Here is a 23,931-nt window from a genome sequence, read left to right as displayed (position 1 = left end):
AGTTACATGTGCATTTGTATCATCTGCTGACAAGAAGGGTGCAGAAACATTTGCAGCACATTAATTCCGTCTGTTAAATCTGTAATAATCCCGAATCTCATAATCAGTCTTGCAGTGATTCTGAGTCTCTTAACACCCTGAGTGAGGAGGATCCTCATAAATCATTATGTAAACCAAAACCTCTCTGGGGTAACATAATACATTCCTTAAAAAAGTTATAGTAGAAGAACATTTGTTGAAGTTCCAACAGCTTTCAAGCTTTCAAGGGCATCTCACAAAACAATATTAGCACATAATGATACGATACTGTGATTCTGCAGTACTCAATATATGGCAAGACAATTCTCCACCATACTTAACAGAAACTGTGTTACTGAACAGGATAAAATACTTTAAAATTACATTACATTACATTTGGCAGACGCTTTTGTCCAAAGCGACTTACAATAGTCAAGTACAAAAGTAATAGAAGTTAAAGGTAAAACTTTTTAGATAGGGCTTAAAGGAGGTCAAAGCGAAATAATAGAATAGAAAAGTGCAGGAGGGGAAGAAGGAGATGAGGTTAGAATTAGTTAGTTTGTTAGAGGTGTTAGGAGAGTAGATGTTCTTTAAAGAGCTCTGTCTTCAGGAGTTTCTTAAAGATAGTGAGAGATTCTCCTGATCTGGTAGTGGAAGGTAGTTTGTTCCACCATTGGGGAACTTTGTATGAGAACAGTCTGGATTGCTTTGTGTGAATGTTTGGCAGAAATAAGCAAAAACTGTAGGTATTATGTTTGTATTGGTGTCAGTTTCACATAATTTGTTAAACCAATATATCATGATATCAGTTTTTTGTTCCCCAACTCTAGACTTGGTATATCATTAAGTGAATGTAGTGCTGTCAAAATGCCCTGTGGTGCATTGTGCTGTGCTGTTGAATGAAACATTGCTCGTGGTCATGAAGTCATGAAGCACTTGCGTGTGCGTCTTCACTTCCTGTGTCTGTCACTTCTCTGTTTTCTAATTGGATTTCACAACATTTCATAAAATTCTGAGGCAGCAACAATTTCTAAATGAATGTAGCAGAAACAGTGGGTGTGGAGTATAGCACGTATTTTCACTGCAGAATTCCTGTGCAGGTTGTGAGGTTGTAAAGTACCACACTTTCTCACTTGCATTTTGAAAGATTTAAATGCGCTGCCAATTGTTCGGCCTACAATTGTAGGTGGACGCGTTGAAAATGGACTCATTACGCTTTTGTAGAGCCTCAAAGTGCAGGAAATTAGAGTTTCTCAATGCTGGCCGAATGCACTAGAGCTCCGTTTCAAATCCCAGAGGAAACTGAGCTTTTTGTCACTCTTCCTTCTTCTGCATCCAAACACCTCCACGAGCGCTGGGTAATTGCCCTTTTTTATTTCCCCGGGTTATGCAAAGATAGGTGTTTGTGGTGCAAATGTCACGTATGTGTGGTTAAGCACAGATTTCTACTTCTGTTAAGAATATTAATAACATATTATCTGTTTACAGGAGTGGCATAATTATGCAGTGGAAATGAAATGTTCGTTCTGTGCTAATTAACATTTTCAGAAAAGTGTCACATTCCTGTCTTAGCTTTACTCCATCTATTCGCCCCCATTTTCCCTGCTATTTCTGGGAAATGTCTGAGAGAACAAATGCAGTCAGTCTTTCTATAGGGGAAATATTATGTTTACTACATTTGACTAAAGTGTGGTGTTTAATATGAATAAGTCTGTTATTTGATGTAGCCAATTCACACATCATAAAACAGTAAATGTAAAAAATAATAGCTTTTTAGTATCACAGGAGCTGAATGATTACTAGTAGCAGTAAAAACACATATCACATATTTGACTAACCTCAGTTACTGTGGAAACATTAATGCAAAACTGCCAGTCGATTTTTATTCCATACAGAATAACAGTAAAACCAATCTGCACAAAAACACATTTCCAGAAGAGGTATAATTTCAGAAACCGCAGGACTGAAGCAACAGCCAAGAGTCCTCGTATTGCTACTTCAGACAGTATTGTTAACAGAGTAACCTGTATCAAACGCAGTGTTCGTGCACCACTGTCAGCATGCGACAAAATCTTCCCGTTTTTAAGATATGTGGAAACGGCCACATGCTGATACGATGCTGATACATATACTTTTATGGAACGGAAAGGTGGAACTAAATCCGTAAAGACAGGTGCTACAGAGAAAAATACCATTTATTTGTGTATCACATATTTTGTTATGATACAAATGATGTAAAATTGATTGAAAACTATTGGCATTACTTAGGCCTGTCACAATCATTTATTTAAAGATTTATCTTAAAATACTATCTATGGAATGTACCTCAATAATTTTTCCTCACCTCGATATTGCCTCTTTGTTCATGTCATAAAATGTGGTTGCATTATGACAATAACATATTTATTGAAATTATTTTATGTATAGTAAAGGGCCTAGCAGCACGTACACATAAACCTGGTTTGGAGTTCAATAAATAACCCATCAAACATCATCCTGTCTGTAGGGCTCAGAGGTGGCACCACTCATCGTATTGGCTGTACTGGGCCAACGATATGTAAGATTGTGAGTTCAGTTTTTGGCAATTCTACATGCATCTGTGGGCTTGAGCCCAAGGAAACACAGTGGGCCTAGTCCTCTTTGGGTGGGTAGAATGTACTTACCTCCCTTTTCCAATTACTAAGTACAGTGCTAGGCTAGCTATAGTGATTATTGCATGGTGCAGGGGTCGGCAATAGGCGGCCCGCGGGCCAGATGTTGCCCACAAGCATGAAGCGTCTGGCCCGTGAGGTTGTTTGAACTATATTGAATGAAAATAAAAAAGATAAAAAGCTAAAGCTTCTCTGGCGAGATTCTGTTTACATTCCTCCCCTGTCTCTCTGTGGCACTCGGCATGACTGTAGTTTCTGCCCGTTCTCATTTTTCTGCCTGTTCTTGGGCTCCCTATCTTCTTATAAGGGCGTTTTTTCCCCAGCTGTGTCCCAATTCACTTGCCGAAGCAGTGGTAGTGTATTGGACCGCGACCCTGACGACACAGGTTCGATCCCGCGTGAGGAGCGGTGTGTTTATTTATTTTTTTTTCTTTCTTCTCGTGTTTACCTGCTTTGAGATGAACTGTTCTACAATTGGGTTCAACAACCCTCTGGGCTAGAGAGCTATTAGTCTGTAGCACTCCATCCCATTACACTTCATTTTCCAAAACAGAGTTTTTGTGGCCCGCCACGTGATGGCTTGGAAAATATCTGATTGATTTTTCTCCATTGTATTTTATTTACTCTGTGTGCATATAAGCCTTTAAACATGTGTGTATGCTATTTAATTTGCCCATGTCTGTTTGGGTGCCTTGGTATGGTTAGTTCAGTTCACTAATTGCCTTGTTAAACCTATTGGTAACCCTTGAATCCATGATTTTCTAGCACAATGCTCAACATACACATACACTACACTTAAGCCTTAAGCTGAGAATACACTATACCAGCGTTTCTCAACCTTTTTTCTATCACGGCACCCTTTAAATATATGCGAGATTTCAAGGCACCCCAGTTTACGGACGGGGGGGGGGGGTGCTGGCGCAGTACTTCAGGTGAGAACGAGGGGTGTTGCTGGCGGAATATGAAATAAAATAGCGCGTGCATCGCGTGGGGGGACAAAAACTTTACAGTGTGTCCCAATTTAGGGGCTGCATCCTTCAGAGGCTGTATTCGAAGACAGATTGCGTCACAGCTGCGCAGTAATACACCGCCTCTGTGGGTCGCATCCTTCAGAGTATGCTGCCTGTGAATTGGGACACACCCCGACACGAGCTGACTCTGGAAAGGAAATATGCACGTGAGGCGCAATATTTTGACGGCACCCTGGTTGAGAAACACTGCACTATACGATATTTTGAATATTTTTACTCAGCTCTGACTTAAACTGTACTGTGACTAAAATGCAGGGTTTAAATTTCACAGCTTACAAATTATGCTCTCACACTATACACGGCATGTCTTACTCATTTATTAAAAACTGCAACGTGAAAAGCAAAAAAGGAGTAAAAGAAACTGAAAGTGTGGAGACACTCACCTGAGATTGTGATACACATACAGACAGTACTAGTCTAGCACGCTGGCTATAATATAAATAAAGTAACAGCCTAAAGAGTGTGGTTTGATGGTGAGAACACACATGGCAGCATGAAGAGTAATTCCCACCATTTGTGCAGCGAGGGAGACTGCTATGTATATAAAAATATTTTTTAACCTATCAGAGACAAACTTCTGTTTCAGAAAACAACAAAACATGACTAAAAAGGGGATAGTGAAGCCCCTGAATGTGAAAATGCTAAAAAAAAAAAGAGAAATGCTCTGCATTGGCAATTCAGTTTTTGGCACTGCTGCTACAGTGTGATACTCTCACAAGGGGTGAATAGGATTTTCAAAAGGTTGGATTTTCTTGCGATATATGAATGCAGATGGGGAGCTGATCACTTCTCTCAAAAATAGTCGCACAAGTGAAAAATCGGCTGAAACTGGGCCAAAAATTGCAGTGTATGATCGCCACTACTGTCAGAAAAATCAAATTAGGATTTTTTTTACATGTGATCTCAAGCTGTAATAAGTGTGAGATTAGTGCAGAATTAAGTGCTCTTAAACAAATGGTTTTACTCTGAGCATTTGAGTACAGCAACAGCACGGCTGTTTGTACGCCCAAAGGAAGTTTGTTTCAATCGTCTTGGTGCCAGAAAGTCTTGAAGAATGATGTGTCAAGCCAAGCCATGCTTGGTGCATGAAAAGCTCTTGGTGTGGAACGAATTTTGACAATTATCATTAGGTACAGAAGGGCTAGGGAGTTTTTGGCTTTGTAGGCCACGACTAGGGCATTGAATACAATGAGGGCACTACTTGAAGCCAGTAAGGAGGATGCTGTAGAAGGGAGACAAGGTTGCACTTGGCTGTTTCTGGTGGCACACATAGGAAAAAAAAGCAGGAGGGAGTTGCAGTAGTCAAAAATTTTAATGAGGAAGTGAAGAATTGAATTTGAACAAAACAATCTGAATAGCTTTCCTGGAGAGAAATTGTTAGAATGTATTGTAGTATCAATTTGAATTTAGTTTACTAAATTGACAAGCTGTTTCATACACATAAAATTTCTGGAGTTCAAAAATCTGGAGTTAAACAAAAATGTGTTCAAAGGAGTTCATTTTTCAGACTAGAAGTTAAGTTGAGGGGAGCTCTTTAGTGGTGTAGTATTTTAGAGTTTATTCCAAGGTGTTGAGGAGCGTGACTGAACTCTCTAATGGGCGTGCCCCCCAATCCTAGCTTACCATCAGTGTGAAGTCTTGCCCACCAGGGCTATACCTTCTATTGGGTATTTCATGATATTTTATATAATGGTTGTTTGCCTAGCTGATGTGTTGTTAGCTATAAGAGCAAGTTACCATTCCCTGTAATGTGAAGTGTATAAAGGTACTGGCAATGCACTGAGAACTGCAATGCATGATTAAAGGTGCCATGCAATAAAAAATACTTGCATAAACTTGTTGAGTATGAAATTGTAACTGTAATCAGTAATGATGCTTTTTTTTAATATTCCAATGTTTTTTAATACATTTTTTTCCCAAATGTTTAAATGCATTTCTAGAAACTCGGCTCAGTTTCTCCAAACTCTAAACACAAACTGAAAATTATTAACTGCTTTTTTGAAACTCCACAAATATCTAGAAAAAACTGATTTTTTTCACCAAAATAACACACACAGCTATTTATTTAATTTAGAGCACTATATAATTTGGTTATGTTTTTGACTTCATAAGGCCTCTGTACATATTCAAATGCATACAAATCTATGGAAATACGTTGAATTTCTGTTCTTTATATTTATTTGGTGCGGTGTAGGACACCCCCATATAGCATTAAAGTAATACATGTATATGTGACACAAATGTAAGCCATTTTTACTGTATGTAGTGTGTTGCAAAACTGCATTTTTACTTATGTAAATACAATGAGAAACATGACGAGGAAGATCAGTTCACAAAAAAAGATGTAACAAAAATGTATTTATAATTTATGTATTTGAAGGTCAGTAATTCCTAGGTGACCAAGGTGTACTAAATGATGCAATTTGTGTTTAGCGATTTGCAAAGCTGTGATTTAGAATGATATTTGAGTGAGAACATGTGGAATTGTGCTTAGAGTTTAGCAGTTCACACATGAGCTTCGTGTTTTTGGATTTGTGTGCATAGTTCCACATTTTGTGTGTATACAATGTGAAAAAACTATAATATTAGTCTAATAACAATTTTTTGCATTATTTGTTAAAACTGTGGAGGAGTTTATGGTAAAATTAAGTCCAGCTGAGAGCTGTATTTTACTCTAGATGGGGGTAAATATTTTAACTCCCACAACAGTTCAGATTTAACTCCTGAACAGAGTTAAAATGCCAACTCCCAGAAAATAGTTACTTTAACTCTGTCATAGAGTTTATTTGATGGTCACGTATATACACTTAAAATGAGTTGATATTAACTCTCAGGTAGTTTATTCCAAAAAATGATTCCAGATTTTGCTGTGTACAAAAAAAATGTATTAGTATTGTTATCCATCCTGGCTACGGTAGGAATATGTGTGCAGATTATTGATGCACTTTCTAGTGTTTTTCGCCTCTGTTGCTGCTGTGGTTTGGGTACAGTTAGGGGTAAATCTAGGGAGCCCTACATTTCCTGCTGCTGTTGTCACATAAAAATGTAAGCTGTTTTTCATCTCAGCACTGCTGACTGTGGTATTAAGAGCAGTGGACTCAGCCCACCCAAAACACACTGCTTTGTTTGTTGGCACTGTTCTGTGCTGCTGGTCATTTGACCATATTTATGGTGTTATTCTCTCAGCATTAAAGTGCTTAGAGGGCTGGTTTCAATCACGCTTAGTTCAGAAATAAAACTAGTTCCTGACAGATTGATATAAGGAGAGACGCCAACATAGAAAACTGCTTATCAAACAGAGTATAATAGATATAAAACACATTAATGTGGATGTGAGGGTTGCTGGAGGGGCATCATCCTCTCATATTGACAGTATGTATTGAGGTAGGCAATAAGGTAATAGTGGTTGGCGATTATGGCTCTTAAATAATATCACAATATTTCATGGATTTTTTTGCGATAACAATACTCTTGGCAATATGACAAAACACTGGATAAAAAAAAATATTTTAAGAATACACTACTGCAACAAAATGAACATTAAACCTTATTATTGCACATGATATGACATGGCACACCCCTAACTGAGATATTAAGAAATACAAGAATTTTATCAGATTTGTAACAGACGTCCAAGATACAGAATGTCATGATACTAATAATTCTTTCCATATATCTATAAATATGCTAAATTAAGTTAAATAAATGATACTGGACAGATATAATCTGTCTCTAGTTGATATATAATGGGAAAATGAGAACAGTGTGAATTTCTTTTTAGCTAAAAACAGTAAAAAAAAAGTAGTATCTTGATGTGATAATTAGGGATGGGTAATATGGTACGATATTTCAGGCTACAATATCGTTCACGTATTCAAAAATGTTGGCGATATTATTGCGTACGATACGATATGGCACACCCCTAGTAGGCAAATAGAAGTAGTGTGTAACGCATGTGTGAAGCAACATGCCAGATGTCTTAACACTGAGTTGTAGAGGTTCCTAATGATGTCCGATGATAATACATGAGATGGCAGCCGTTTGCAGACAAGCATTGTCCTGTTGAAATAGTGAACCAAAATAGCACTAAGAAAAGATGCGGCCACTGGTTGCGAGAACTTAATAAAGAAGACATATTGTGCAAAACTCACTTTTTTTCGTGCTTTTGTTTTACATTTCATTTACATTTATGGCATTTAACTGACGCTCTTAACCAGAGCGACTTACAAGGTTGTTGCCAATTTGTTGGGTCAATGTAGTGTTAGCAGTCTTGCCCAAGGACTCCTATTGGTGTTGTACAGCATTCAGTCACCCAGACCTGGAATTGAACCCCCATCTTCCACATGATAGCTAGCAGGCGGTGAGGTTATCCACTTCACCACACCAACCATCTTTCTACTGTCTCGAATCCCCCTATAAACGCTTCAAGCATATAAAAAAAATCCATCCATCCATTAGCTAAAAGAGTTTGGTGTCAGCTGTTATGAGTTGTCTAGATGGCTTCCTCATTGTTATGTCACAATAAAAGCTGGCACCACCCTTCAACCTCCACCAGAGCCCCACCTACTAAATCAGTTAAGCATAAATTAGCTTGTTCGTGTTTTGCCATTTAGCACAAACACTAATGTGTGGTAAACATTAAGCGTATGCATGGGGCGTGGCCAGCAGAAGCTTATTTGCATAAAAGTGACAGAGCCATTAAACATCTCATTCTGAAAGTGATGAAAACTGGCAAGAATAGAATTTGAAAATAGCTATTTTCAGGCCTGGATAAGTTTTGAAAAAATAAAAATACCCAGAAAGTTTTGGAAAAGTCATGGAAATTTGGTCTATAAATCTTTGTTAAGTTGGCTTGGAAAAGCCAACTTACTGTTCTTCGTAATCTTCTTATTCTACTTATTATTATTATTATTATTATTCTCGCAACAAAATTTAAAACACTACTCCTCCCACAGCTTTTGACGTAGAATCACGAAATTTTGCAGTATCGTAGAACCTATACCCGATTAGGTTGCTTGTGCTTTTTGAAGCGATACATCGTACGGTTTTCGTAAAAACTTCGTAAACGTACGCATTTTTTTCCCATAGGAATGAATGGGGCGAAATTTTAAACGTCCGTAACCGCCACAATTTTTGACATACAAATACAAAAATCGGACGGTCTATAGACTTTACCGCGTTCTTTCCAAAAATGTAAACGTTTTGACGACACGTCGTACGGTTTTCGTACAATTGTCGTACGAAGTTTTCCCATAGAAATGAATGGGAGGCCCAGAGTTCCATCTCACACACGAGCAGCTCTGCGCACGGAACCCCTTCTCTCCCCTGCTCCTCCAGTACTGTGAGTGTATGGAGGAGCTGCTGTATGGAGCAGCTATCAGTCATAAGTTTGGACACCCCGGCACCCCAGCCAGGTTTTAGCAACCACCTATTAACTGCTTAGCAACCACCTGGAAAACGTTAGCAACTGCCTAGCAACCACTTAGCAACCACTTTAGAAATTATAGCAACTGCCTAGCAACCAGTTAGCAACACCTTAGCAACCACCTGGAAAACGTTAGCAACTGCCTAGCAACCACTTAGCAACACCTTAGCAACCACCTGGAAAACGTTAGCAACTGCCTAGCAACCACTTAGCAACACCTTAGCAACCACCTGGAAAACGTTAGCAACTGCCTAGCAACCACTTAGCAACCACTTTAGAAATTATAGCAACTGCCTAGCAACCAGTTAGCAACACCTTAGCAACCACCTGGAAAACGTTAGAAACAGCCTAGCAACAGCTTAGCAACCACTTTAGAAACGATAGCAACTGCCTAGCAACCACTTAGCAACACCTTAGCAACCACTAGGAAAACGTTAGCAACTGCCTAGCAACCACTTAGCAACCACTTTAGAAATTATAGCAACTGCCTAGCAACCAGTTAGCAACACCTTAGCAACCACCTGGAAAACATTAGCAACTGCCTAGCAACCACTTAGCAACACCTTAGCAACCACCTGGAAAACGTTAGCAACTGCCTAGCAACCACTTAGCAACCACTTTAGAAATGATAGCAACTGCCTAGCAACCAGTTAGCAACACCTTAGCAACCACCAGGAAAACGTTAGAAACAGCCTAGCAACAGCTTAGCAACCACTTTAGAAACGATAGCAACTGCCTAGCAACCACTTAGCAACACCTTAGCAACCACTAGGAAAACGTTAGCAACTGCCTAGCAACCACTTAGCAACCACTTTAGAAATTATAGCAACTGCCTAGCAACCAGTTAGCAACACCTTAGCAACCACCTAGCAACACCTTAGCAACCACCCCAGGTACCATAGCAACACCTTAGCAACCGCATAGCAACACCTTAGCAACCACCTAGCAACCACCTAGCAACACCTTAGCAACCACACCGGATACCATAGCAACACCCTAGCAACCACCTAGCAACACCTTAGCAACCACCCCAGATACCATAGCAACACCTTAGCAACCACCTAGCAACACGTTAGCAACCACCTAGCAACATCTTAGCAACCACCCCGGATACCATAGCAACACCTTAGCAACAACCTAGCAACACCCTAGCAACCACCTAGCAACCACCTGGTATATGTTAGCAATTGCCTAGCAACAGCTTAGCAACCACTTCAGAAATGATAGCAACCGCCTAGCAACACATTAGCAATCAAAAGTACAACCAAAAGTTTTTCGATTTCAGCATTTAAAGAAGCGTTTTTCGATTTCAGCGTTTAACCAAACGTTTTTAGATTTCAGCGTTTAATCAAACGTTTTTAGATTTCAGCGTTTAATCAAACGTTTTTAGATTTCAGCGTTTAACCAAATGTTTTTTTGATTTCAGCGTTTAACCAAACGTTTTTAGATTTCAGCGTTTAATCAAACGTTTTTAGATTTCAGCGTTTAATCAAACGTTTTTAGATTTCAGCGTTTAATCAAACGTTTTTAGATTTCAGCGTTTAATCAAACGTTTTTAGATTTCAGCGTTTAATCAAATGTTTTTAGATTTCAGCGTTTAACCAAATGTTTTTAGATTTCAGCGTTTAACCAAATGTTTTTAGATTTCAGCGTTTAACCAAATGTTTTTAGATTTCAGTGTTTTTGGCATTTAGCGTTTAGCCAAAAGTTAACAGCATATCAACGACTCTTCACACTCTTCAGACAGAAACAGCTTAGCAACCATTTTAACTTTTTAACGTTATTAGTGTTCTTTTCCAAGCCAACTTAAAGTTCGTTCATGAACTTTACCTTTTCTAGTTTCAGTTTATTGATGGAGAAAATCTATTTTGGGCAGATCAGCTCAGAGTTAATTCAGTAATTTAGTTCTACACAATGGGGTCCCCATCATCTGACACATTTTATTATTAAAGATTGTGTGTCAGAATTATTTTAGGCCTACTATAATCAATTTCGATTATAGTTTTAGTTGATGTCTGCACTGTTTTAAAAATCGTATGGTCGTGAAAATTTGTCTTGAAGGCATGGAAAAGTCATTAAAAAATCATGGCAATGTATTGATTAATTAATTAATATTTAATTAATTAATTAATTAATTATATGATGATTAAAAAGTGTATAATCCGTCTTTAATGTAATGTTGGATTTTTAACGTTCCTGTAATGAAGGCCAAACCTGATCTGTTATTATAACTTTTTGAACCCCACACCAGGCCTTATGTATGTGTTGCACAACAAGAAAGTGTGGCATGATTAAGTTTTATTCTTGTCAGTTGAGTCCTTCTGGGTGCAGTTATTTTTTTGATGAGTGTAAATTGAATTCCCAAGAACTTCAAATCCATCAAGCCCACTTTCACTCTACAATTTAGTGTGTGTTCTGAAATGGTGTTCTTGCTATAGAGAACATTTCTTACATTAGAAACTCTCTCTGTTGTTAATAATGGTGTCTATTCAGCAGAAATGTTTTATGATACAGTGCCACCGGCTGCACATAAGAGACTGTTTCCAAAAGTTTTTAGTGGGAAAGACATGTTTGCTGTCTATTTGCCCCCCAAGACGCATAATGTATTATGTGCAATTGGTGGCTGTCTTTTATACTGCACACTGTGTGCCTGTGTTCTGATGCCCTTAGGTCTGGCGGGTGAATATTCTTTTAGAGTGCCAGCAGTTTTATTCATTTTATTAATGCTAAGTTAAATGTCTTCTGACAGCTTGATGCATTTGGGGAATATCACAATATTTCTTTTACTTTTCGTCTTCAGTGTTGAAGTTTTTAAATGTTTTTTTTTGGTTTAAAGAATTCCACTGTTGGTACAAGTCAAAGAACCTGTAATATTTCAGCACTATATGTTTTTAGAACCATTTCCACATTGAATGCAGGAAGCCACACGCACATATCATGCAGGTTGGTACAGTTTTCTTCATCCTCTATGGGATATTGCATAAGCATAAGAGACAGGATACTAGGTTCTATAGAGTGACTTTTGGCATGTCAGTATATGTAGCATTTGAACCTGAAATAACTATAGCTTTAAAATCACTGTCATGCTCTACTGACCTGTAATAGTGATCATAATAGTAATCAAATATGTAAAAATTCAATCCAAAAAGTCCATATGCTTCTTTTGCTAATTTAAGTGATGGATCTGTATCTGTCAGCTTGTCCAAAAATGCATGTGTGAAGTGTGTCCTTCAATACAATGATTGCCTAAAGTCGAAATGCACTTCTCAACTGTACGGGGAGCAAAGGAGCCAAAAACACCAATTTAATTCTAAGCAAAATGCTGCTTTATTGTGCAAATCCCTTATTGTGTAAATCCTCTATTCGACTGGACAGGCCTAGAGTGGTCAGTCAATATATTGGCAAGCGGCTGATGGTGGACAAATTGCGGCATCAGTATTCTGCTCTCTCATTTCTATTAGATGAGATATCACTCCAGTGCTTTGGAGTCATGACTTCTTTTAGGTTAACAAGATGCAGAGTGCTTTCATTTCATCTTGGTGATTTTCCACAGTGATCATTATCATCACGTTGCTTTATTCCTTCCTCTAAGAATTCTGTTTCTTTCCCCACATTCTGTCTTGCAGCAGCTCTTCAGCATCCAAATCTTAACGCAGATTGCAGAGTGTATTTCAGCAGCCCTCAATACAGCTGAGATAATCAAAAAACGTAATTTATATACCAGCTCCCAGTCTCCATTGTAGAGCTACAAAACCAGTCCTTGGGTAAAAGAAGCCAGTCAGCAAGCGGAGTTAATCAGTATGGATCGGTGGTGAATTTAATGAAGTGCAGGAGACATTTGTCTTCAACCTGACAGATGGCTAAGCCTTCAGTTGGTAGTTACTGAATGCAAAGCAGTGAGGTTATAAGTGTGAGTAAGTTTGTTTATTTGGACCAGGATGTTTGTATTATTCACATTAGATCATTTTTTTTCTTCTTAGAGTTTGCGGCTGTTTCTCCTCCGCATGATGTCAGTAAATGGTATGGAAATGAAGGCGATTAGCATACATGGAGTGGTGTCACACTGTGACTGTAACTCCATTAAACATGAAACAGAAGTTTACAGATTTACAAAGTCTGGTACGCTTGAAGGGTTTTAAGGAAGGCTCAGTGGTGTACACATTTTCTTCACCATTAACTATTTTGCAGGAGCTGGTATGTGCACTGCAAACAAACACAGTTTTATTCAGTGAAATACATTTGTTATTTCATTTTAGTGCTGGCTGTGTACGTACACTAGTATATTAATATCAATATTAAAGAAACGTACTGCTGTTTAGTTTTATCTGTAGTGACACTGTGTTTAAACACATTACACAACCTTACGTTATCGACTTAACACATACAGCTCATGAAAAATTAAGGGACCACTTCAGTTTCTCTAATTTTGCCATTTTTAAGTATATGTTTAAGTAAAATGAACTTTGGTGTGTTATTCTATAAACTACGAACATTTATTCCAAACTCTAAATAAAATATTGTCATTTAGAGCATTTATTTGCAGAAAACTGAGAAATAAAAATGCAGAGCTTTCAGACCTCAAAAAAAAAAAATGAAAGCAAGAAAGCAAGTTCATATTTCTAATGTTTTAAGAGATCAGAACTCAACACAATAACCCTGTTTTTATTTTTAATACCTTTTTTGCATGTTTTCTTCCACCAGTCTTACACACTGCTTTTGGATAACTTTATGCCACTTCTGATGCTAAAACTCAAGCAGTTCAGCTTGGTTTGATGGCTTGTGATCAGTCACAGTGGACAATGTTACTTAAAGCAGAACTATGGCAACTATGCCTGTAAAGTTTTGTTAGGTTTCACTTAGAAGGGTGGCTGTCGTGATGGTATGAACATTAAAACACAGGAGGATGAACAGACTTTAACTGATGCAGTTTATTCACAGTGTCTTTCACAATGATGCAGAGTAGAATCAAGATATCAAATGCATGGATGGACAGTGATTAATGCATGGATGAGGAAGGTGTATGGTTTGGATGGATGGATGGATGGATGAATGAAATGAGGAAGATATTGGATAGATGGTTTATCTACAAATAAACAAAAATACAAGGATCAGTAAAACAATACAAAAAGTGCAACAAATGAATTACAAACCAAGTGAGCAAACAATAGAAACAATTACAATCGAAATGGAAAAATGAACATAAATGGGTAAAGCAATAGACCAAAAAACTTACACAAACACACCCCCAAAGGAAGCACAGTCCCCAATCTAAAAGGGTACAAATCCTCAGACCATGCCAAACAAAGAGGAAAAAAATGGCCGACAGTGACATTTTAAACTTTAGGCCTCACCTTATCCTGCTGCAAAGGATTATGGACTTTGTAGTATTTACCTGCTCCCAAGGAACCAACAATGCCCCTATTGCTAGCATTGTAAGACTGTTGGGAGCATTGTCTAAAAGCGCTGTATTTTGGAATGCTGGGGTGTAGAACAAAGGTGGGCTTCTGGACAAAAGTTTGTACTCGTTATCCTGTTTCACTACACCACAAGTCCATTTCACACTGGATTTTTCCTTTAATATAATATAATATAAAATAACCCATAAGCTACACTACATACTACAACTTTTTTACTGCTTGTCAGAAAAGGAAAATGAACATTGTTCATATGTAATATTAGCAGACACAGGGTACATCTGCCCGGTATCATTTAATTTACTCCAATCAAAGTTTATTTTACCTCATTACAGTGAGTTTGTTGCTAGTGGATGTGACATGCAGTGTCTGCGTGTACAGAGACCTAGCCAATCAGCTCTGATTATCAGCAGCTGAGGAAGCCCCGCCCCTCCGCCTGTCCCCGGCGGTTCGGCGGTTCAGCACAGACGGTACAGAGAGCGACTGCAGAAAAAAGACAGAAAGTGAAGATTTGGTAGAAAAAGAGACTCAGAGTCAGATATATGGAGTTATTTCGGCTGCAGGAAGGATAGTGATGACCAGAAGCAGGTAATTGGTCGACAGTGTTGAGCATTTATTCGAACTACACGAGAGAAACGCCACTAATTAGTTTGAGCCTGGGCGTTGCCGCCAACATTAACCTTAAATCTGAGGGGAAGGTGTCACATAAAATATGCCATAAAATATTAAATGTTATGTAGCCCTGTTGAGCTTCCATGTTATTTAAATACCCTTTTATAGTCAATTCTACTAAAAAGTTATTATTTGTATTATAATTTACTTGTGTTTACACATTTGAATTCACTCGTTTTTTTTTTTTTGTTGGTGCGAGGTGATTAGTTCAGTCACCTGTCAGTTAAAAGCCTGACTAGTGGGCGGGGCTAAGAACTGCGTTAGGAGCAGCAGCACAACAGCTAGATTTATGCCTAAAACATGTCCAAAATATGGCCCAGTTAATCCTTTCAGACCCTGCGTTATATAGGTTATAATGGACATTATGTATTATTGATAGACTGTTCTGCATACTGTGAGTATCTGCGTATCAAAGTAACAGAGGTGGAAAAAGTAGTGAAAAATTGTAAAAGTACCTTTACTTTGCTAAAATTCTACTCAAGTAAAAGTAAAAGTACCCATCTAAAAATCTACTTGGTTAAAAGTAAAAAAGTACTCAATTTAAAATGTACTTTGAGTAAAAGTTACATAGTTACTTTTAATTATTTGATGTAAAAAAAGACAAATCATAAATAAAATCTTTTTAATGAACTATTATTCCAAATAATAATTTGGACCTTTCAGGCAGTTTTTGTTCAAACCCCCCCATAAAACATTTTCAAGAACAAGTGGCATAGGTTTCTATGATATTTTTTTTTCTTTATTGTTAAAAGGTTATGGTCATATAGGCGACTATATACCGTATTTTTATAGTAAAAAAAAAACATTATTTTTTTTAACTTGCCATTGCTATGCTTTAAGTGCTATGTATGTTTTTCTTTTGTTTTTTTTACATCCAAGCAGATTGTTTAATGTTTCCAATAAAAACTTAAGGAATTATCATTAAAAACATGAAATCATACAAAAAAGAATGTTGGTCGGCGCATGCGCAGTGCCGTAAAGAAGCACATATCGATGGGTAGCATAACTCGACAGAACACCAGTTCCCCCGAGCACAGCTGATTCACACAGCATCCTTCCTGCTAACCGTAATAAACACTGCTGGGAAAAGTTCAGCTGGGCTGCCATGGAGAACAAACCTCAATTTTTTTTTTTAATTCAGACAATTAGTTTTTTTTTCCAGCGTTTAATTATTTACTCAGTAATGGGGACTTTTCCAATGTAGTGAAGTAAATTACTTGTGTCAAAATTAACTTGAGTAAAAGTAAAATTACGTATTTTAAAAACTACTTAAAAAATTACAAATTACTCATAAAATCTACTCAATTACAGTAATTTGAGTAAATGTAATGCATTACTTTCCACCTCTGCAAAGTACACGGACACATAATCCATCATCTATAGCACAGTTGAACATGTGAGGGTGCTGCAGAGGCAGGAATTACCACAATAAAAGCGCTTTTCAAAGGTTAGGAAATGTTTGTAACATTTTAAGCAGGACTGGTATGTTTCATTACTTCAGAGGAACACATTTCAGCTATTAACAAAATATGGTTAAGTGGCTCTTTAAACAAAATAAACTACAAATTTTGACTGGTAGTATGAAATGTCTCCCAAACTATTACTACAAAATAACTAATTGCACTTTTAATATAATTATATTTTGATTTGCCTGTAAAATAAAATGGCTGTGATATTGTTAGTTGCTGTAATTTTTGGAACAGTAAATTATTTAAAAAATAGTACTAATCATAACAGGCCTACTAACAAAAAGAGAGCACTTTAATGCTAAATTGTACCATTAAAAAAATAAAAAAAACTTTTCCCACTCAGAAAAACCCTTTTGGAAATCAGAGAAGCAGAGTTTTGAGGCAGCAACATTCTCTACAGAACAAGGAATGCACAATATTTTGTTTCAGCATTGTCAGTAGTCACTTTGTAGGACGAACAATAAGACTCATGACGAAATAAATCAAACCGCGAGATTCCATAACATATCTACCACAGGAAGATTATGTCTACCCAATATCATTTATTTTATTCCAACCCTGGATAGATTGTGTGTAATTCATCTTGTGACGTGTTGGCTCATTGACAGCTTTCGATTTTGGTGAAATCTGCTGAAAGGTCCAGTATTTTTTAATATTGCAAAATAATTATAACAGAAAAAAACACAATGTATTATTATTTTTTCAATATTATGTAGCCCTGTGTAGAACCATTACCTTCCCTAGAGACACTTGAAAAACCTTTTTGTTTAGCATGTTCTTTCTGAAAATTATGAAGCATTATGATACTGCAACCATATCAGTAGTGGCTTATGCCAGGCTCATATTTCAAACTAGTATTTTGTAGTGTATTTATTTATTGTGCAAGGTTGAATGACAATTTTATATATTTCACACAAGTTCACACTATACTTATTTTCCACGACATATCTAGAAGAGAATCATTTATATGTTGCAAATATTTCAGTTCAGTATTGGGATTACCACAGCAGATTATTAATAATATGACCCATTTGGTGAAAATTCTAGTCATTTTTTTTTATATTTCTGTATATATCAAAACTAAATATCTCAGTGACATCTTTTTACAATATTGTGCAGCCCTAGTTTATATGATCATTTTTACATGCATGACAATGCTCATATTGTCAATGTTCAACACTATTCTAAATCTGAGGGCAACATTTACTTTCCACCAGTGCTTTCTGTGCCTACACGCCCTGTTTGAAGGCTGAATTCTTGCACACCTGATTGAACATAGCAATTAATTACGAGGTTCGTAGGTGTTTAACCCAATTTACATCTGCTCTAGTGACTAGATTGTGTTCTGAGATTTTAAACACATACATTTACACTTTGGCAGTTCACTGCATCTCTAGTTGTGGTGGAATATTCAAATTCATTCCTTGTGCTGTTATCATCACTGTTGTTTTAGTTGTATTGGGGTGAGTTTCAGTTGTCCAATATATCTTGTTGAGGTGGGTGTGTTTACACTGCTTTATATCCATTTTAAATGCATCTTTGTATGTTTACGCTTTTTATGCATAGTATTTTTATGTGGCATGGCCTTATCCAGGCATTGTCCAGCAAGCTGTGGTGGATCCAGCGTTCAAATCATTATCTCTAGATTTTAGAGCTGATTTATAAAAAGCCAGCAATTTGAGCAAGGTTCATGCATAATATAAGCCCTCCACCCACACTTTACTTTGATAGACTGTGCCCAGTTGCCTTGTTAACAGGTGTTTACACAAAAGATGATATATGAGAGAGGAAGGGGTGCATGTACAGTACAGTTTTAATTGTGTAGAACAGAGAAACTGATCCAAATAGTCCAAGACGAGGGATTGATTCCCTGACTGGGAAACCGTTTTAACTAATAAGCCGTGAGTTCTTAAGCAAACTTCTAGCTCTGCAAACTCGTACAACAATGAATTAAATGTACACAACCTCCTTGTTTCTGTACATAGGAGCACTTTATAGTTCTACGGTTGTTGGACTGTAGTCCTGTATCTGTTTACTGTTTATCAGCACACATTATCCTTATTTTACCCTGTTCTTCAATGGTGAGGACACTGCAGAACCAACACAGAGCAGATCGGGCAGGTATTATTTGGGTGGTGGGTCATTATCAGCACTGCATTGACACTGACATGGTGTGTTGATGTTTGTTTTGCTGGTACAAGTATATCAAACACACAGCAGTGCTGCTGAAGTTTTTAAACACTGTGTCCAAACACTCTACACTCTACACTAGTTGGTCCACCTTGTAGATGTAAAGTAAATGCGAATGACCGACCACCCAAATAATACCTGCGCTTTGGTGGACCTGTAGGACCCTGATAATTGAAGAACAAGCTGAAAGGAGGATAACAAAGTATGAAAGACAGATTATCTAGAGTCCGTAATTATAGTACTACAGAATGCTGCTATATAGTCAGTGAAGCACAAAAAATAGACAGTGGTTGTAGAAATTAAATTATTTGTAAGAAATCTCATCAATGCACACATATTTAATCGGAAATTGTAATAACATTGGGAAATCTTAAAATATATCTTAAAATATTTCTCAATATCACCCAGCACAGTTCCTACAGTATAATGTCTTGACATTAATCATACGGCTCACACTGCTCATCACAGCTTGTGAAATTGCTGCTATTAAATCATTAGTGGATCGTCATATTTTGTTGCGCAAACAGATATCCCGTAAATGGGTTGGAAACATTTGCTTTTATGATTTGAGACCATATGGTCATGGAAAACAAGATGGGTTGGCTGGCTGAGATGGTCATTAACATTACCCCAGAATTGATTCATTAGTGAATCAGTAAAGGCTTGTTAGTTGGTTTATGCAAACGTGGGATAAGTAAAATAAGGACATAATTAAAACAACAAAAATACAGGCAAAACTATATGTTCACATACTTTGTCTTTCTGCCTTCCTCTGTCTTTTCCATATAACAGAAGGCAGTTGTCTTGCACTCTCATTGATGCAGGCATCTGCCACACCAGAGGGCTTTGAGCTAATATAATTTATGGCATCGGTTCTAATGGCATGAGAGTGAGAGAGAGAGAGGGAGCAAGAGAGAGCGAGGGAGAACGTGCCTCGCAACACTGCTCAGGCTAAGTACCACTGGGTTAGCTTCCTGTGAACCGTTCTCTCTCCACAGTGTGCCATTGTGCCTTGCGTTCTTCAGTAGACGGATGAGGGCTCTCAGTGACTGCCCTCGTTAATTAAAGCAGCCAGTGTGTCCATTCGCGCTTAGAGAAATTAGCAGCTTACTTGCTTGTGGAGATAAGTTTTAATCTGTGGACTGTCTTAAATGTCAGCGTGAGCATAAGGTTGTGTTTGTAATTAAGACTGGACTGAGATACTTGGAGGATGGAAGTGTGTTTTATACTCTTATAAACCACAAATACAGAAATAATTGAAAACTAACCTGCATTTTTTAATTTGCAGTTGAAATTACCATTAAATACAGCCCTAAATCAAACAAAGTTAAAAACACACATAAACAATATAAAAAAAGGCCTGTATTTTCAAGCCTGCAACACATGCCAAAACCAGATGGGATGGTAAAACATTTACCACTCTATAAATTTACTATTCCCAACCCATTATCCCATTCTTCCTGCAAACATTGTAAGATGTGCAACAGTACATTTTTTATATAAAAAAAAAATCATTCCACACATTCTCTATTGAGCACAGATCAAGACTGCAGGCAGGCCAGTTCAGGACCTTTACTCTCTACTACCACAGCCATTCCTTTGTACTGTGTGCATTGTCTTGTTGAAAGAAAATGCATGAAACTCACTGGAAAAGATTATCTTGCTGTTTTAAATCTCTTAAATGTAATTTTCTGCATTAAAGAGGCCAACACAGAAGTTTACTGACACAACCCCATAGCATGACAGACCCTGGATTTTGAACTTGTTGCTGATAACAGTCTTGATGGTCATGTTTGTCTCTTGTTCAGAGCACACAACATACATTTCTAAAAATATATATTACAGTACTCATATGTCTGAACACAGAAAACTGACGCCACTTCTAGACATGTTTAAAATTAGCTGTTTGTTTTAAACCATAAAGTATTAAGTGCCATTTGTGAATGTAACTCTTTTTTTATTATAGGACTTATCATAGTTTTGACAATTTAATCATTTCCCATGTGGTTCAATTAGATACTTTTCTCAGTTAAGAACAGGAAGCTGAGACCTGGAGTAGGTGCATGCTCTACAAAACTGGACAAGCTGGTAAAATGTTGCGTGATCTGGTGAACCTTGGGTAATGTAGGGCCAATCATTGCTTAAAAGACGCAGAATGTTTTGTTATTATTGTTGATTCTGTGCATCCCTTCACTGCACACAATTTACCATCTTTTTAGAAACGACTTGACTTTACTAGTATGATAATGCAGCCCATGCAGCTTGATTTAGGGTGTGTCTGTGTGTCTTTGCTATTGTAACGACGGGAAAAGTACACCTTGCGCGTTTGAAAGCCTGTAAAAGGCATGTACTAATTCTCTTAATGAATCATGGGTGTGTTTTGAGTGTAATGTGCAATAAACCAATCAGCACGTCACTTGCCATTCCCTTTAGGAGCCAGCTTGCTTTGACTTTGGCACATTGCTATGTGGACAACACTTTTCAGCAGAGGAAACTGACCTCATTCTGTTTATTGTTGATGTAAATATTTGCATAGCTGCCAAGAGGCACGCGCTATGGGTTTGTGCACTGCTGTGTGCCCATATGTGAATAACAACCATGGGTGTATGATTATTGGGCATGTGCCCAAAAACAGTTCACTGCCAAGAAAGCAAAGCATGTCAGACTGTTGACATCTGCGGAGGACATGTTCAGTCAGTGGCGTACCTGCATTTTCCGATTACAAGATAGCAATACGCCAGAAATTTACCTGAACACACCTCAGTTCTAGACCACCACACCCATCAAAGTAGATGTATTCACAAGCACCTTTGCTATTTAAACTACGCAGGCCCATGGAGTGAAAATAGACTGGTGGTGGGGTGTAACATAGCAATGAGCATCATGACGCTCCCTAAGATAGAGGGTGTAAGATAGGGCGCCATGTCTTAAAGCCAAACATGAACATGATAGTCAGGTTCAGTGTTCTGTGTTGTACAGCTTTCATCAGTGGTCTCCCAGCCACTCCCTGCATCTGAATCCAGTTGAACACCTTTGGGATGCGTTGAGAATGAGAAATCCGCAACATGAAAGTGCTCCTGAAGATTCACTTGACATTAATGTAATCCGTCGCAAATTATATGCAAATTTTTTCAGGTGCGTGAGACAGAAACTTTGGAATATTTAAATGTAATCCAAACCCTGTACACAATGTATAAAAAGGTTTAAAAAGGTTTGCAAATGCGGGAGTAGAATGATATATCTCACAGAGCGTACTTGATATGTATGTAGCACATGCTAAAACCATTGCTTTTTTGGAGGATGTGAGAAGAAGCTGTACTGCCTTAGGGCTTTTCTCTGTGCGGTGCAGGTGCAGATGGATGTTTTAGACAAGCTCAGACTAAAGGGGCTGATATTGATCCTACTGAGAGAGAAGGAAATTTGGCAGTAGTGTTGTTGATGTTGTGTGTGTGTGACAATTAAACTTGACATCTTACCATTCCTTTTCATTCTGTCCAGGATTGTGAGTGATCAGGATGTCGGAGAAGGGGTCCGCTTCAGATATGAAGAACGCCATGGAGGGAGACAGCAGAAGAGTCAATCAGGTTGGTAGTCTTAGACCAGCATGCATTGCTGGGCAGTTCTGTGCAATACGACATGTTGCATCTTTATTGTATAGAGCCTGTGCACATGTCACAGAGACAGTGTATTAATGTGTAACATTCAGTCAAATTGAAAACAGAGTATTAAGGTATTCATTCAGACAGTATTTGGAAAAAGGTAGAAACATATTTTTATCAGATAGTATAAAACATCATGAAGCATCAGCAATTAAATATAAAATCAAATGTTTCACAGCTAGTGATTCAATCGTTACCATTACTAAAAGTTTTCTTTCTTTATAAAAGTTAGAGAACTGTCTGCATTGTCTCACCGTTCCAAGTAATCACAATCATCACAATGCTGCTGAGATCTGGACTCTGGGGTGCTTAGTTCATTCTGAAAACACCACCAGCAGCTTCAGCTGCTAATGCTCCTTATCGACTGTTTGATTATCTAAGTAAGAGCTTCTTTATCCACTCCACATCTTTTTTAGACTAACAGTGATAAGTTGTCTTCTCAAAGTGGAACTTCAGAAATACCTGTAAACGAGAGGAGCCTGATTTTGTTCCCTCTCTCGAAGATATTTTTTCAAAGTGCTGTTTATCTGTTTATTTTGGTGATTGACTGACTGGGTATTGCGTGGTCTTTGATGTTTAGACCACATTTTAATCATTTCATTAGAGAAGACACATGATGTAAATAATTCTGCTTTCAGTCAGGGATTTGCATTGTACTTTGTTACCAATTACTCTTATAAACACTGAACACATAAATACTGAATTCACTTTGTGTGTGTTTTTGGTACAGAGAGACTAAACAGAAATTTTAGTTTCTAAAAGTGTAGTAAAATGGTATGGACAAATATAGATGTATATTTATTTACAATCGTCTACTGAAGATTTCACATTATTTTAGCTTCTAAAAATGTAAATGGGAATAAAAAAAATGACAATCACATATTTAAATAACTAAAAAATCAATGAATGTAAGTAAACTGAAAGAAAAACTTGCTACGGAAAGTCACTGGTGAAAAAAGAATTGCGCCGCTGTCAAACACCGTTAGCTATGGTAGACTTGGACTGCGAGTTGTTGTGTTGCAGTGCAGGTTCTTCAGATTTTGAAAATATTTTCCAAATCTACTAAGAAGACAAATCTGCAGTGATTGTGGGGTAGACTGTACAGAATAATAATAATAATAATATAATAATAATAATATCTAGTGTTGTGCAGACTGTACTGGGAAATGACTCTGCAAAGTAACAAGCAGTCAATGTTATTATATGTTTCTCACATTTTAGTCAAACCACATGCACAAAAGCAGAATAAAATCTAGGTTCGCATCTAGTTAGCTAATCTATGCTATAAGGTAAGTAAATAATGAAGATTAGAAACTTCACAGGGAGCTATACAAAACACCTGCTAGCTAGTATTGTTTAGACTGTGAAATTTACTTTTTTAAACAACTCTATATATCTCCAT

The 23,931-nt window shown here is 37.5% G+C and overlaps 1 protein-coding gene across 9 annotated transcripts in view; it reads left to right on the top strand.

Moving 5' to 3' along the window:
- The window catches only part of si:dkey-178k16.1 (band 4.1-like protein 1), a 115,930-nt gene that overhangs the window by 30,221 nt on the left and 61,778 nt on the right, over positions 1-23,931 (top strand). For 8 of the 9 annotated variants that reach the window (XR_453236.4, XM_007234646.4, XM_007234648.4 and 5 more), the window contains exon 2: positions 22,369-22,454. Coding sequence is in view for 8 of the 9 variants with exons in the window: in XM_007234646.4 (XP_007234708.3) it covers positions 22,386-22,454 (69 nt within the window). In the remaining variant the exon portion in view is untranslated. Of the gene's footprint in view, positions 1-14,976; positions 15,128-22,368; positions 22,455-23,931 lie in introns of those variants that run through there. The other variant, XM_007234645.3, reaches the window with a different exon arrangement.

Source organism: Astyanax mexicanus, chromosome 13, assembly GCF_023375975.1.
Source record: "Astyanax mexicanus isolate ESR-SI-001 chromosome 13, AstMex3_surface, whole genome shotgun sequence".
NCBI classification, from domain to species: domain Eukaryota; kingdom Metazoa; phylum Chordata; class Actinopteri; order Characiformes; family Acestrorhamphidae; genus Astyanax; species Astyanax mexicanus.
This window is presented reverse-complemented; position numbering and strand designations above follow the sequence as displayed.